We start from the raw sequence: 14,664 nt of genomic DNA on the forward strand, positions 1-14,664 counted from the left end.
GCACACCTTGGAACTCGTGGCGGAGGAAGTGCCCTGCTCCACGTATCCCACTGTGGCCACTGGATCAGGTCTTGTCACAGGAGAACATGAGGTCATACTGTGCACCTGGAGGCTTTGTTCTTGCGGAGGCCTCTGTGTGTAGGAAAGTTCCCTGTGGCTTTGCTCACCCTGGTGGCTTTGCCTGGACAATGATGTCCCTACTGAGCCTGGGTGGTAAAGGTGCCTGGGCTACAATGGCCGCCCTTAACCCCCAGGGCCCTCAGCATGGAGCCTGATGTTTCCACCCAGAATCTGCATATGTATGTCCTGTTTTTGCCCTGGTCTGTTCCCATTTCTGTTTCTTTGTTCCTAATTTTCTTTCTTTTTTGAGAGAGTGAGAGAGAGCTGGTGCACAGTGGAGGGTTCAGAGGAAGATAGAATCCCAAGCAGGCTCCTCACTCAGCACAGAGCTCAGCACAGGGCTCGATCCCATGACCATGAATCATGACCTGAGCCAAAGTCAAGAGTCAGCCACTCAACCGACTGAGCCCCCCAGGTGCCCCTCTGTGCCTAATTTTCTAAATACTTTTTACATTTTTCTGTTTTATTAGGCGTATTTCATGTAAGTCATATGCAGTCTTTTGTAGAGCATGGTGGGGAGTAAATAATACGACTCATTCCATGGCCTTCCAGCCTTCAAGAAACCCCAGCCTGTGATGTGGGGCTGTGAGGGTTGGACAGTCAGCTTCCCCTGGGAGAGAGTGTGCGTGTTCTCTGCTGTTCCATAGCCAGCCTCCGCCAGTGGCCCTGGTTCGGGCATTTCTCTGCAGGTCTTTGCCCGTCTGCACTTGTGGCTGCAGCTGGAGTGGACAGAAAGAGGCCCATTGGCCAGTCTCCCTGTGACACTGACATGGGCCTGCCCTCCGTGGGTGTGGGAGTGGCCCCTCATGGCCTCTGTGCCCAGGCCTGGCTCGATGCTCAGCTGATAGTGTATAAAGGGCAACCCCGAGGCCTCCTCAGCGCTGATTCATTCCCCTCGTAATGTGTTCAGGGAAGGTCCGGTCGAGCAGGACCCCACAATGGTCCTAACCAAGGGTGCTAATTTGGAACCTTTTGCACAGGGAGACATGGTCACTTAAGCATAGAGGTATTCTCAGGGCCTTGACTATCTTAAAGTTTATTCCCTTTAAAATTCAGACAGGTGATGGGGCACCTGGGTAGCTCAATTGGTTATGCGCCTGAGTCTTGATTTCGGCTCAGGTCATGATCTCATGATTCATGAGTTCAAGCCCTGTGTCGAGCTCTGCACTGACCGTGTGGAGCCTGCTTGGGATTCTCTCTCTCTCCCTCTCTCTTTGCCCCTCCCCACCAAAACAAACAAACAAACAAACAAATAAACAGAAATTCAGACGACTTCCTGAGCTCCGGAAGCAGTGGTTGTCCGGGGAAACAGCTGGCTTAGCTGGTGCTCTTTGCGCTCAGTGGGAGCACCTTCTGGACCCTGGAGTCTGTGCTCTCCAAGGCCACCAGAGCTGTTTGGACACCAGGTCTGGGGTTTGACTCTGGCCCAATCTGCAGGTGAGCAGACAGGCTCATGGAGGCTTCGGAAGGGCTTGTGGGTGCTTGCGCCCCTCGTGTGGGAGCAGGAGCTCAGGCCCGACCACCTGTCCTGAGAGCTTGAACTCTGTCCATCTGGAGCAGGCCAGCCCCTCCCTCCCCTGCACCTCTGGTCATTTGCTTCACTGCGCCTCCTGAGTGCTGCCTCCCGCCAACCGCGGATTGGGCTGGGGCCTCAGAAGAGTTGGATGTGGTAAGAACCTTCTTCAGATACCAGGAGCCATCCACAGCAACCACTGGCCCCAGGAGGATGGCCCCTGCACACCATCTCACCCCACAGGCCCTGCTGCAGACACCCAGCTGAGGGTTTAGAGGACTGGCCCCCGAGTCCGCTTCTGCCTCCTGGGAGCCGACAGGGGATCTGACCTGTCTTCTGTCTCCTTCTGTGTCTGTCTGTCTGTCTCTTGCTCATTGGTCAGTAGTCAGTAGGTGCCTAAGGCCACACTGTGTTTGTGGGGGACACAGCAGGTCTGTTTCAGGGCTGGTCCTGGCCCGGGGTCGCAGAGGAGGAGTCGTGATGAACTCACATCTCCACCTGGGTCTGAGATTGACCCCATGGTCCAGTGGGCGGCGCTAGCTGGGTAGACAGAGGAGGCGGCCGCCCCGCTGGACAGACAGCAGACACAGACAGCAGCTCCCGTTCAGCCTGCACAGTCCCCAGCTGGATTCCTTGTCCCTCCCTCAGGACTATTTGAGGCAGTTTTTTGGGCAAGCAGACGGCCCCATGGCAGGTGGGGTGTTTTCCTGGGCCTGAGGGGTGTTCACACCATGCACCTGCTCCAGGAACTGGGACACTGGCATCCTGGAGCATTGGGTGTCTGCGCCTCCCTCACCTCCAGCTGTTCCCGGGCCTGAGACTCTGCTGTCTCCAGGATGGCAGGCTGGGAGCATTGCGCCCTCAGCCGGTGGCATTCCCAGATGTTATGGCAGCGGGCAAGTGTGGACGGTGTCCGAGAAACAGCTTCCTGCCTTTTCATTCCATCAGGCCTGCAGTTTAGCTGTAGAAAATCACCTAATTTTAGCATCACTTATTCATCAGCTAGTTCCCCTGCTGACAGTGCTCACTAATTACCAGGCTGATGTCCATTTGGGAGACAGTCCTGTGGCACACTGGGCCCCATCAGAGGGGCCAGTTTGTGAGGACAATTAAGACAAAATTCCTGTCTAGAGGCTGACCCTCCGCTGGGGATTGCAGCCATACACAGGTTCATGCAGTCTGAGGCCTGTGCAACAGTGCATGTGTGCATGTAGAGGTCCTGGGGCAGTAGGAACAGGACCTTGTGGGACAGGGTCAGGGGGCCCAGGTCTCTGTAAGTAAGCTATTCACTCAGGAGCTCAGACACACAACTTCTTCTCCCCAGAACCATCAACTCCTGTTCCTCCTCTCCATACACACTGTCTCCCCTTGGAAAAGCCCACCATCACCTTTGACATCCTGACTCCAGGCCTCCCCTGGGGCCCTCTGACAAGTCAGCCTGAGAGCCCTCCAGGGCCCAGGACTGCCCACCTCACCCACCCACCCCCGTCTTCTGTGTACAGCCTGGCCTGCTCCTGCTGGGAACACCCGACCCTCCCTGGGCTCAGGACCTCTGCACGTCCTGTACCCACTGCCCTAGGACCTCTGCACCTCCTGTCCCCACTGCCCTTAGGATCTCTGTACTTCCTGTCCCCACTGCCCTAGGATCTCTGCACTTCCTGTCCCCACTGCCCTAGGATCTCTGCACTTCCTGTCCCCACTGCCCTAGGATCTCTGCACTTCCTCACCCCGCTGCCCTAGGATCTCTGCACTTCCTCACCCCGCTGCCCTAGGATCTCTGCACTTCCTCACCCCGCTGCCCTAGGATCTCTGCACTTCCTCACCCCGCTGCCCCAGGACCTCTGCACTTCCTATCCCTACTGCCCCAGGACCTCTGCACTTACTGGTCCTTCTGCCTGGGACTCCTCATCTGCTTCCTCCTTCAGCTTTATTGTTTCTTAGTCACCTTTCTGACCTCAGCCGGGATGTTTATTTAGAAGATTGTCTCCTGACCCTTCCTCCAACCCCCCTCCCCCCAGCACACACCCCCCCAGCACACACACACAGCCCCTGCACTTTGTGTTCTTTTTTATCCTTGCTGGCTGGAAGTTCATGCAGATAGAAACTCTGTTTGGGGCACACTATGTCCCCAGAATATAGGACAGTGCCTGGTATGCAGGGATGTTTGTCGAATGAATAAGAAAGGTAGTGGAGGCTCTAAGAACACTCACAGAGGAAGCAACGCCTACCTGGAAGAAGAGCCCCCGGGTGGTCAGGTGGGGTGGGGCAAACACAATAGCACATGCAGAGGTCCTAAGGCTGGTGTGGGGGTGAGGACAGGAAGGCAGGCAGGGTAAGCTCTGACACACCTTGAGCAGAAGCCTGCCCCAGCTTAAAGGTCAGGAGACCTGGGGCACCTGGTGGCCCAGCCAGTTGAGCATCCAACTTCGGCTCAGGTCATGATCTCACAGTTTGTAAGGTCGAGCCCCACATCAGGGTCTCTGCTCTCAGCATAGAGAGAGCCCCGTTTATGTAATGGTTACAGTCAACTTCAGGAGGTCCCCTAGAGGATAAGCAGTTCTACTCCTTTGCTTCTTGGAGGGAGACCCCTGAGACACCAGGAAAAGAAGTGTCTTGGCCGGGCTGACCAGCAGTGACCCAGCCTCCTGAATCGCCCAGGGGGAAGGCTGTGGCTTGTGACTCCATCATGTGCAAGGGCAACAGAAAGCCCTTTGTGCCCACCATGGCCCCTGGGCTTGTCCAGGCCTCTGGGTGGGCTCTACCCTCCCTCCCTCCATGGCCCCTGGGCTGGTCTGCATCAATAATAATGACCCTTGTGGCTTGGGCAGGATGTCTTGCCATGTGGCTTCTCTGAACCAGTTCACTGCCTCCTCAGATGTTCCAGGTCATCCAGCCGGAGCGAGCTCTGTACATCCAGGCCAACAACTGTGTGGAGGCCAAGGCCTGGATCGACATCCTCACCAAAGTGAGCCAGCGCAACAAGAAGCGCCTCACTGTCTACCACCCCTCCGCCTACCTGAACGGCCACTGGCTCTGCTGCAGGGCCTCGTCGGACACAGCTCCTGGCTGTTCCCCCTGCACCGGGTAGGTCTGTGCCTCTCCAGCCCCTGGGACCCTCCCGCTGATGCCGGCAGCCCGGGTCCCACGGGCCAGCCGCGAAGGCCCTGGGCTTCATGCAGGATGGAAATCAAACGTGAACCAGCAGGAAGTGAAAATACAGTTTGTTGACCAGAGAGAAAGACGGACAGAGCGCCCAGGAGATTGAGGAACAGAGCAGGAGTCTCCTCTTCGCTTGGGGCCTGGGGTTTTTATTGACGATTGTGGTCTGGTGCACATGTCCCCTCAGGGTCCAGGAACTGGTCAGTGCAAGGACAGGGTCCAGGTGTCATAAGTCACTTATTCCCTCAAGCCGGGGTCTTGGCATCAAGGTGTTTGGAGTCAGTGGTCTTAGAGAACATTTACAACAACCCCAGTGGGTCTCTCCTTAGCTGTCACCTGTTGTGCTGGAAGACTCCAAAGACAGCATTACTTCCCAGTCCCTCACAAGGAGGACGTATGCTATGCGTGTTACAAGGCAGGTGTAGAGTGGGGCAGGCACACAGGCCCTAGCAAGAATAGAAGCTGGAAAAGGAGCAAAGGGAAAAAATGGCTATATTTTCACGGAGTCCTTTCAGTTCCCCTGTCTCACAGCCACCCAGTGTGGCCAAGCACAGTTGTCCAGCTTGTGCACTGTACAGGGAAGTTTGGCCAAGGGGCTGCATTGGGGGCAGATCCAGCTGCCGCCTAGCTGCACACACGTAGCTGAATCTCCTAGGCTGTTCTTGCAATTGTTGAGGAGTCCACACGGGACAGTGCATCCTCACGAGGGCTCTGTAGACTGTTGACTCTCCTCCTGTCTCTGCCCGGGGTCCTAGTGATCCTTGGGGGTGGGTGGCAGTGAAGGAAGGCGTTCCATGCTGAGGGGAAACTCCCAGGGGCAGAGTGCTGTCGGGCTTCTGCTAAGAAGAGACTGGACATTTCCCACCACCTGCTCACACCCGCTTTGGTTTGTGCACCTGTCATCTGCACACCCCCCTGCTTTGGAAACCAGATCAGCCCTTATCTCCCAGGCCTCCTGAGGGTCCTGAGAGGCTCCCCTCTGCCAGCTCTGGAAGAAGGCCTGGGTACCCCATGTGACTCATCTGTTGTGGTTGTGGGTATGAGGAATACCCCCAAAGCTCATGGAGGTGGGAATGGGAAGATCCAGTTCACAGATGAAAAAGCTGAGTCCCGGGAAAATCCCTGCCGGGTCCCCCCCCCCCCCCCCCCCCCCCCCCCCCCGCCCAGGAGAGGCTGAGCACTGTGTCTGGGGAATGGGAAACTGCCACACCCGGGGCAGGAGCTGGGGCCACCACAGGCAGGCTCAGGGAGGAGCAGGGACCTGGCCTGGCCCCTCCTGGGGCAGCAGACCGACCCTTCAGGGCATGTGGCCCAAGTGCAACATCAGGGCGGCAGGGGCAGGGTGGGGGGGGCGGCTTTTTATTCCAGATCATTTCTTTCCATGGCAAAACAAGCTTGTTGGCTTGCTGTCACAGCAGCTCTTAGGCCTCTGGTCCTCTGGGCTGTGCGTGGTCACTTCTCAGTGCTCCTGAACTATTCTGCAGCCCCATCAGGGAGGAGCTCGGTGTGGGGTCACTCCGTCATCTTCAGCGTCTTTAAAAACAGAAATGTTACAGTTCACATCATTCTTTCTGTTCTTGTCTTGCTGTGTTCGGGCAGTGGCCTCCCGGCAAACATCCAGCTGGACATCGATGGGGACCGAGAGACAGAGCGTATCTACTCCCTCTTCAACTTGTACATGAGCAAGCTAGAGAAAATGCAAGGTGAGGCAACACATGGTCTGGGGTGTTGTCTCTCATGGTTGCAGGTGGCTCTGGGTCCCGGTGACAGTGACACCTGGAGCTTTCTGCAGAGTTGATGGGTGCTCTGGGCCTCTGTGGTCCACGTGCAGTGTTCCCCGTGGCCCGTGTGCTACTGTTCACAGCACCAAGGGGAAGCACTTTCTGCAGTTTGGGCAGCTCTGTGGCAGAATTACTTTAACAACAGATTCTGTAGATAATTTCAAAATGGAATTTCATTTACAGTCTCCAAACTGCCAAATTCTTGAGAAGATCCTACGTGTAGTAACCTTCCATACCCCCCGACACCAGATTGCAGAGGGCCGTGTGCATGTGCGTGTTGGAAGCTCCAGCCGTAATATCTTGCAGCTAGATTATCCTGCACATGTAACTGCCGTGATGTCCCACAGAGAGTAGCAGTGCGGGTGGGGCAGATTAGGTGACCCCTGACTGGTTGGGGCTGTCGTTCAGGAGAGGCCGACACGAGAAGAGCCCACTGAGAGGCAGATGAGCTGCATTGTCCCCGGGTGGGGTTTGGTCGTTCTCAGAGCCACATTCAGGGATTCTGGGAAGGGGCCCTTCAGCCCACTCCGAATGCAAAGTAAAGCTCGTGGACCTGGAATTAGGCCCATTAGATAGTTTCCCTTTTCCTTCTCCTGCTCTAACCCAGCGGTGTCAGTGGTGGCCTCAGCCTGGACCATACTGAGTCCTGGTCTGGTACACGTGGTGAGCTTCCTGTCTGTGAGCTCAGTCCCCTCTGGCAGCCTCAGATCACACTCCGCACCCAGCTCTGGGCACATGTGCGTGCACACACAGCCACACACACACACACACACACACACACACACACGTGCGCACACACATGCACATGTAAGACAACCGTGTCTACGCACTAGAACATAAGCTCGCGTGCAGATGTGCATGGACAACAGCATGTGTATGCACATGCACACAACTGTGCATGTGTGCATAGTCACCTACCCCAGTGGCACACACGACACCTGGATCCAAGGTTCCCGGAGGCCGTGCAGAAGTGGCCGCGGGGCTACACCAGGCCTCACTGGAGCCAAGGGATGGCAGCTTCTTCCCAGCCCTCCGAGAAGAATGACCAGAACAGAGGAGGGTAGGGTCAAGGAGTTACAGAGGTTGAAGCCACCGTGTGAGGTTCCTGAAGGAGGCTGACTAAGCCTTGCGTGATCAGCCACCTTCCAGGCCTCTGTACACGCATAGCCTCCCTCTTGATCACAGCATCGCACCATTGCAAGCCCCTGTGCCTTTGCCCCTGATGCCACCCCCACCCCCTTAGTCTGATTGATACCTGCTTGTCTTGAGTCTCCCGCTGTGGGAATCTTTTCCTAACCCTGTGTTTATCTCTCATTGCCGTGATAATCAGCTCTGATCTGCTCACCCTCAATGTACTTGACCCTTTAAGACCAGAAGCAGGTCGTATTTACCCCAGTGCCCGATATCGAGGAGGAGCTGAATACCTGTTTTCTGGATGAATGGATGGACAGGCATACATGATAGGTGGATGGATGATGGGTGGATGGATGGATGATGGATGGATAGATGGATGATGGGTGGATGGATAAATACATGGGTGAAGGATGGATGGATGGATAGACGGTAGGTGGATGGATGATGGATGGATAGATGGATAGATGATAGGTGGGTGAATGATGGATGGATGGATGATGGATGGATGACGGTTGGATGGGTGTTGGATGGCTGAATGATGGATGGATAGATGGATGGTAGATGGAAGTAATGGAAAGAGGTCTTGCACATTCAGCCTCCCTCCCAGTATAGGAATCATCTGGATAGGTGTTCATAGAGCATCACCATGATTGGACACCTTACACTTCACCTAGGCATTGTAGCATCGACTCACTTCTCAGTCTTCAGGCCTCTGCCTGGAGTCTCAGTGCTTCTTTGAGGCAGATTGTTGTCAGAGCAACCTAATCATCTTGAGATACTCTCTTTATACTAGTCAAACCATCTTTTTGAGCACTGGGACCATGGGGCTTATTTCCACCTGATGTTGTCAGTCCTTGCCTCTTGGGCACAGCAGCCTTTTGGCCCTCGGAGGAAGCTGTGTTACAGTTGCCTGTGCGAGAGGTTCGACCTCTGCCCCCGTCATGTGGCATGGACTCACCTGGCCACACTCCTTTGGGCACCCCTGGTTCTTTAACCCTGCCCCTGAAGTCTGCCAACCACAAAACCCAGTGCATCAGGCAGGGAAGGGTTAGCGCGGGGCCTGGTGGGGTCCTGGTTGAAGAGCCATCGCAGGGCTCTTCATCACTGGACAGAGAATGGTACAGATGAGGTTTTCAAGGTGACAGCAGGTCACTGCTCTTGTGGTGCATCCTGGAATAGCAGCCGGCTTCTTCCTCTGCAGAGTAGGCACGAGTGCCCCTCCTGCCCCTCCGTCAGAGTGTTGGGAAGGTTAAGCGGGAGGACTCACACAGCCTCGAGCCCACACTTCACCTGCCTGTCGTCAGGCCTCAGGCCTCCTCCTGGGTCTGGCCTCTCAGTCGCTGCCAGCCCTGGCCCATGTGGGCTACAGTCCTCAGTGCCCTGCGTTGGGTTTGTCCAGGATTCCCAGGCCTCCATCCAGAGATGAGCCCTGATGTCCTCTTCCATGGAACGGGGTGGAGATGGTGCTGTCCCGCCTGGGTTAATCCGGGGTCCGATGATACAACCTCTGTGAGGCAGTTAGCACAGGTGTGAGGTGAGCCTGGCCCCGGCCGCCCATGTCCTTCCCCCAGCCACCGCCGCTGCCTTCCTCCCTCTGCTCCGGGGCCCCGCAGGATGCAGGTAGCTGCAGATCCTTGCATTCTGAAGGTGTCTGCCTGACTCCACCAGCATCGCCCTGGCAGTGGGAGTCTTTGTTTCTGGTTGCCTTCTGATCACAGACATGTGCTTATTCAGGGGGTGTCCTCTTTGACCTGTCCATGCCAGCTGTGACCCTCTTCTGTGTCCCTCTGTCTTTATAATAGCTACAGTTCACACATACTGCCAGGCCCCAGGTAGGGGCCTCTTGGAACACCGGTGCCCCCATTTCCCAGAGGGGTTTGCTGAGGCTCAGACTTAAGTCAACTGCTCAAGGCCAGGTCGCTACCACAAGTGGGGGCTTTGGGGAGGGGATCCAGCTAGTCTGGCTCTGGAGACCATAACCCCACATTTTACATAAAAAGGGAAAGGCTGAACTCACACTCCACACCCTGGGCATCCACCAGGCTCTCCCCCCATTTTCCTCTCATGTTTACAGTTACTTATCTCCTTCACGTCAGATTCTCTTTTCCTTTGCAACTTTAAATCTTCCCAATTTTCCTTTCTACAAACTTGTGATTTCTCAGTAAGAATTAGGGGATCTTTCCTGGGTTGGAAGTAAAGACAGTAAAGTGTACATAAGAGCTTCTGTGATAATGAGACAGCAGTACAGACGGGTGAGGGGTCCGCAGATCCAGGCTCATCTAGGCCAGATGCTATACAGATGGCATGTCTTCCAACCTGCCTCTGTGGCCCTGGAATGTAGGGCCCAGCTTAGGTGACTGGGGACAGGTTTGAGGGGGGGTGCGGGCCCAGCTCAGGTGATTGGGTGCTTCCTGTGGATGCCTGAAGGCCACAGCATGGTCTTCAGCAGGAGTGAGGTGACCTGATGAGAAAGTCACTTGTCTAGCAGGTGGGGGTGACAGAGGTCCTAGGAAGCTGCTAACACAGACTGGTTGAGAAGTGACGCCCGTGAGGATGGCTTCTCATGTGCCCACGTGTCCAGCCATGGGGTATGCACGTAAATGCTGGGTCACCGAAGTGAGTGAAACCCAGGAACCCCCTTTCTAAGATGGGGCTTTCCTTGAGGTCACCTCCCCAAACTGACCCCGGGTGACCCCACAGGCCCTTGCGCCAGCCTGGCCGATCATCCAGAAGCATACATCTGCCAGCTCTGGTTTGCTGAACAGTGGGGCGTGGACAGATGCGGGTTGCCCCGGAGATGAGCTGGTCAGAAACGGGCATCAGCCTCTGCTTCTTCGTGTGTGTGTGTGTGTGTGTGTGTGTGTGTGTGTGTGTGTGGGGATGGTCAGCCCTTACCTGGCAGGCTGCCCCATAGAGGTCCCGCCTGACCTTCTGGCCTCTCCCAATGCTGCAGAGGCCTGTGGCAGCAGATCTGTGTACGATGGCCCCGAGCAGGAGGAGTACTCCACGTTCATCATCGACGACCCCCAGGAGACCTACAAGACTCTGAAGCAGGTTATCACTGGGGTGGGGGCCCTGGAGCAGGAGCACGCCCAGTACCGAAGGGACAAGTTCAAAAAGACCAAGTATGGGAGCCAGTGAGTACTGGGCATCCGGATGGCAGGGGCAGGGGAGGTGGCTGAGAGGAGCTTGCTGGGGTGAGGCCCGACCTGAAGCCACCTGTATGCAGCCATGACCACTGAGGCAGGCTTCCCGTCTCAGAGCAGCCTTACTGCACTCTCCAGGGTGTGCTGGACAGTGTCCTGGGGACAGCACCAGCCTACCCCAGTGCCTCCCAGACCCCCTGCCCCCCACACCTTCCTCCCTCCAGACCCTCAGCCCCCAGCCCCTCCTGTCCCCTGGACTTTCCGGTCCCCCAGACTCTCCTGACCCTCAGGTCCCCCAGACCCTCCAGACCCTCCTGCCCCCTGGACCTTCCTGTCCCCCAGGCCCTCCTGACCCTCCTGCCCCCCAGACCCTCCTGCCCCCAGGGCCTTCCTGTCCCCCAGACCTCCTGTACCCCATACCCCCCTCCCTCCAGCCCCCCAGACCCTCCTGTCCCCCATACCTTCCTTTCCCCCAGACTCTCCTGACCCTCCTGCCCCCCAGACCTTCCTGTCCCCTGGACACTCCTGACTCTCTGTCCCCTGGACACTCCTGACCCTACTGTCCCCTGGACCCTCCTGAACCTCCTGCCCCCCAGCCCCCTAGACCTTCCTACGCCCCAGACTTTCCTGTTCCCCAGACCCCCTGCCCCCACACTCTCCTCCCTCCTCCCTCCAGACCCTCCTGCCCCCCACACCTCTTGACCCTCCTGCCCCCAGACCCTCCAGACCCTCCTGACCTCTTGACCCCCAGACCCTCCTGCTTCCAAACCCACTTGCTCCCGAAATTAGATTTCTGGGGCCAGAAGTTCCACACATTTTGTCTGTCTCCAGGTTACACCTACGCTTCTACAGGTGATTTCTGGCTTTTTTTTTTTTTTTTTTTTTTGCGTGTCTGTATTTTTCATTTTATTACAGTGAATATGTACCACATAGAAAAAACAGTATTAAAACATGCAGATGGGCAATTGACAATGGGGGGCTGTGCCTCACTCCCTCCTCTCTGCCATCTCCCCTTTGCAGGGAGCACCCCATCGGAGACAAGAGCTTCCAGAACTACGTCAGGCAGCAATCTGAGACCTCCACCCATTCCATTTGAAGCCTGCAGGCTGTCCTGGCCGGGATGGCCTTGTGCTGCCCCAGGAGAGCCGCGGTCTCTGGGAAGGAGGGGACAGAGGAAAGACGAGAGGCCGCAGCCAGCAGGGAAAGGGACCCACACGTCTTCAGCTCACACAGATGGCACGCACCGGGCTCAGGGGACCGCGGGGACTCTGCCTGTGGTGGCTGTGCATTTTGCTCACCCTGCTGGCCGGCGCCCCGTAGCACTGCTTGCGTCTGTGTGCTTTCGCCTTTGTGGGGTTCTGTGTGCCCGCGCCCCCGGAGCCCTCCGGCACTTTTCCTTAACATCCTGCTTCCACAAGACGGGATGCTAGTGGTGTGATTTGTTTCCCGTGAGCGTGCCTCCTGGTGGTGTTCCTCCTGGCTGGAGGGCCCGCTTTGTGGCTTCGTGGTGCTTAACCGCACGAAGTCACAATTTGAGGATGCTCCTGATGTTTTGGAGGTACAGGGTCCTGCAGAGAGCACCTGGGCGGGGTTTCCAGTCTGCCCTCCCAGATGCTGGAGTCCCGTCCCGTGGGCCGCAGAGGCCAGTCCGTGGCCTGCAGACGCTGCCGGAGCCAGCGGCGGGCTGAGCGTGCCCCTTCAAGCAAAAGCTGTGGTTGTTTTGCCGTCTGTGGGGCTTCAAAGTAGAATCCACACTGGCTGCCCCTTGTGGGAGTTTGGGGAAGGTTTTTAAGATAAGAAATGTACATTATTTTCAACCTGGTTTTCTTAATGTTTTTAAAGGACTGCTTCTAATGAGCTCTTTGATATCAATTACCTCAAACATGTAAACCTGTGCTCATCAAAGGGGAGGGCGCCACGGCGGAGCGACAGCGGGCCCGCAGTGCACCCCCCAGATGCCAGTCCCAGGCCCTCCGCAGTCCCCAGGGGAAGTGAGGATGTCCTGAGTTTGAGCCGGGACACCCCCACCCCGACCCCAGGCCCCAGGAGCAGCAATTTGCTGTGTCTCAGAAGCTCCTAGAAGCCGCCAGGCAGTGGAGGGGCATCTCTTAGGGGTTGGGGCCCCTGATGAGGAGCAGTTAGCCCTCGACACTTGGAAAGCAGTCTGACACGTAGACCTTGTGCCCGTATCTGCCCTTCTTTGCAAGTACTGTCCTTCAGACTCTGACTGATGGCAGATAGTAGCATTACTTGTCACAAAAATGGTGGAGGAAAATGTTGCAAAAACTTTGGGACACACAGCTATGAGGCTGCACAGAACTGCAATTTTTAACATGGATTTGTAACTTAATGTTTCTGTTTATAAGATACTAATGATTTGCAATGTATTTTACTGGCCAATTAAAACAGACCTTTTATTCTTTCTGAGGACTGGCTTGGTCTCCCAGGCGCACCCACTGACAACTGCACGTGGGAGCTGGGGGTGTGTGGTCGAGCTCTGTGTCATTCTGTGATGGTGGGTGATGTCCCTGTGATAGGTGAGGTGCAGCTGTGGGCCTTTAGATCAAGCTGGAAACTGCATGCTCTCTGGGATGGAGACATGTGGGTCAGCACGGCGACTGCCATGGCCCGTGTCCTGCTGGGAACCTGCAGGCATCCAGCCCCAGGAGGGGAAGGTGGGCTCTGTCTTGTGCCACAGTCTCTGAGACTCAGTGGGCCTCGTGCTCCAGGACCGGACACAGGCCAGCATCTAAGGGAGGGGCAGGTGCCTCCGGGAGGTGGAAGGTGCTGAGGACCCAGTCCCACCTGGGTGGGTGGAGGAGGGGAGGCTGCATTGCATTTGGGGGAGACCCTGCCTGCAGGGCAAGAGCAGACCTTCTCTTTTCCCTGGTCCTTTCTTCTTTCCGTTCGGTTTTCACTCAGCTGCTGTTTTAGTTCCAGCCTGAGTCGGCTGTTATGAAAGAAGCCGATGGTCTGGCTCTGGGGACACCCGGTGGGGGGGTGGGGGGTCAGCCCTTCCCTGGGGGCATGGACTTGGGGAGTGAAGTGCCATTACTGCTTCCCTCCGGTCCCTCCTGGTGGCTCAGTGTGGTGGGGTGGTGCCAGGGGTCTGAGGGGTGCAGAGAGGAGCGCCTGCCCATGCGGCCGCCGGGTCGGAGGCTGCCAGCATCAGTCAGGATGGACACGAGCAGCCACGGCAGGGCCACGACAGGGCCACAGGGCGGCTCCTGGCTGATTCAGACACATGTGGGACCCAGGGAACCAGGAGGGCGGAAAGGAGGAAAGCCTGGGGAGCACGGGAACCAGAAGGTCCTCTCCCAGGACCCCTAGTGACAGGTCACAGTGGCTTTCAGGGGCCTCAATCTTGCTCTTCCTCCAGATAACGTAAGCGACCCACCATCCTGGCTTTTGTCCCTTGGCCTCTCCAAGACTAGCCCTCTGCACTCGGGAATCTAGGCCCCACACCAGCACCTGCACCGGCCCCTCGGCTGGGTGACCTGAGCCCTCCTGTCAGCGGAGATGCTCTGAAGAGTTTCGGACAAGGTAGAAGTGCGTGTGGAGCCAGGGAGTACCATTTGCCCCATTCTGAATATTTATGATCAACTGGTTGCTCAGGGAAGCACATACTGTGATTTGTCCCCGTGGCCTTGGAAGTTTGCAGATAAGCATGTGCTGGGATGACACCAGATGTCCTCTGTCAAGCTGTGTTATGGGCTGAATTGTGTCCCCTCCAAAAACTCATACCACCAGCACTTCACCTTGTGACTATATTTGGCAATTGGCTCTTCATTTAAAGGGGTAATTAAGGTTA

The 14,664-nt window shown here is 56.5% G+C and overlaps 1 protein-coding gene across 4 annotated transcripts in view; it reads left to right on the forward strand.

Annotated features, from left to right (window-relative positions):
• RASA3 (RAS p21 protein activator 3) overlaps window positions 1-13,275 on the forward strand; it is a 120,854-nt gene extending 107,579 nt beyond the window's left edge. For all 4 annotated transcript variants that reach the window (XM_086707762.1, XM_086707751.1, XM_086707758.1 and 1 more), the window contains 4 exons: window positions 4,509-4,717; window positions 6,392-6,495; window positions 10,661-10,844; window positions 11,874-13,275. In XM_086707762.1, the coding sequence (XP_086563888.1) occupies window positions 4,509-4,717; window positions 6,392-6,495; window positions 10,661-10,844; window positions 11,874-11,949 (573 nt within the window). In that variant the 3' untranslated portion in view covers window positions 11,950-13,275. The remainder of the gene's footprint in view (window positions 1-4,508; window positions 4,718-6,391; window positions 6,496-10,660; window positions 10,845-11,873) is intronic.
• The last annotated feature ends 1,389 nt before the right edge of the window (window positions 13,276-14,664 follow it).

This window comes from Puma concolor, chromosome A1, assembly GCF_028749965.1.
Source record: "Puma concolor isolate L17-30 chromosome A1, mPumCon1.1.hap2, whole genome shotgun sequence".
Classification (NCBI taxonomy): Eukaryota; Metazoa; Chordata; class Mammalia; order Carnivora; family Felidae; genus Puma; species Puma concolor.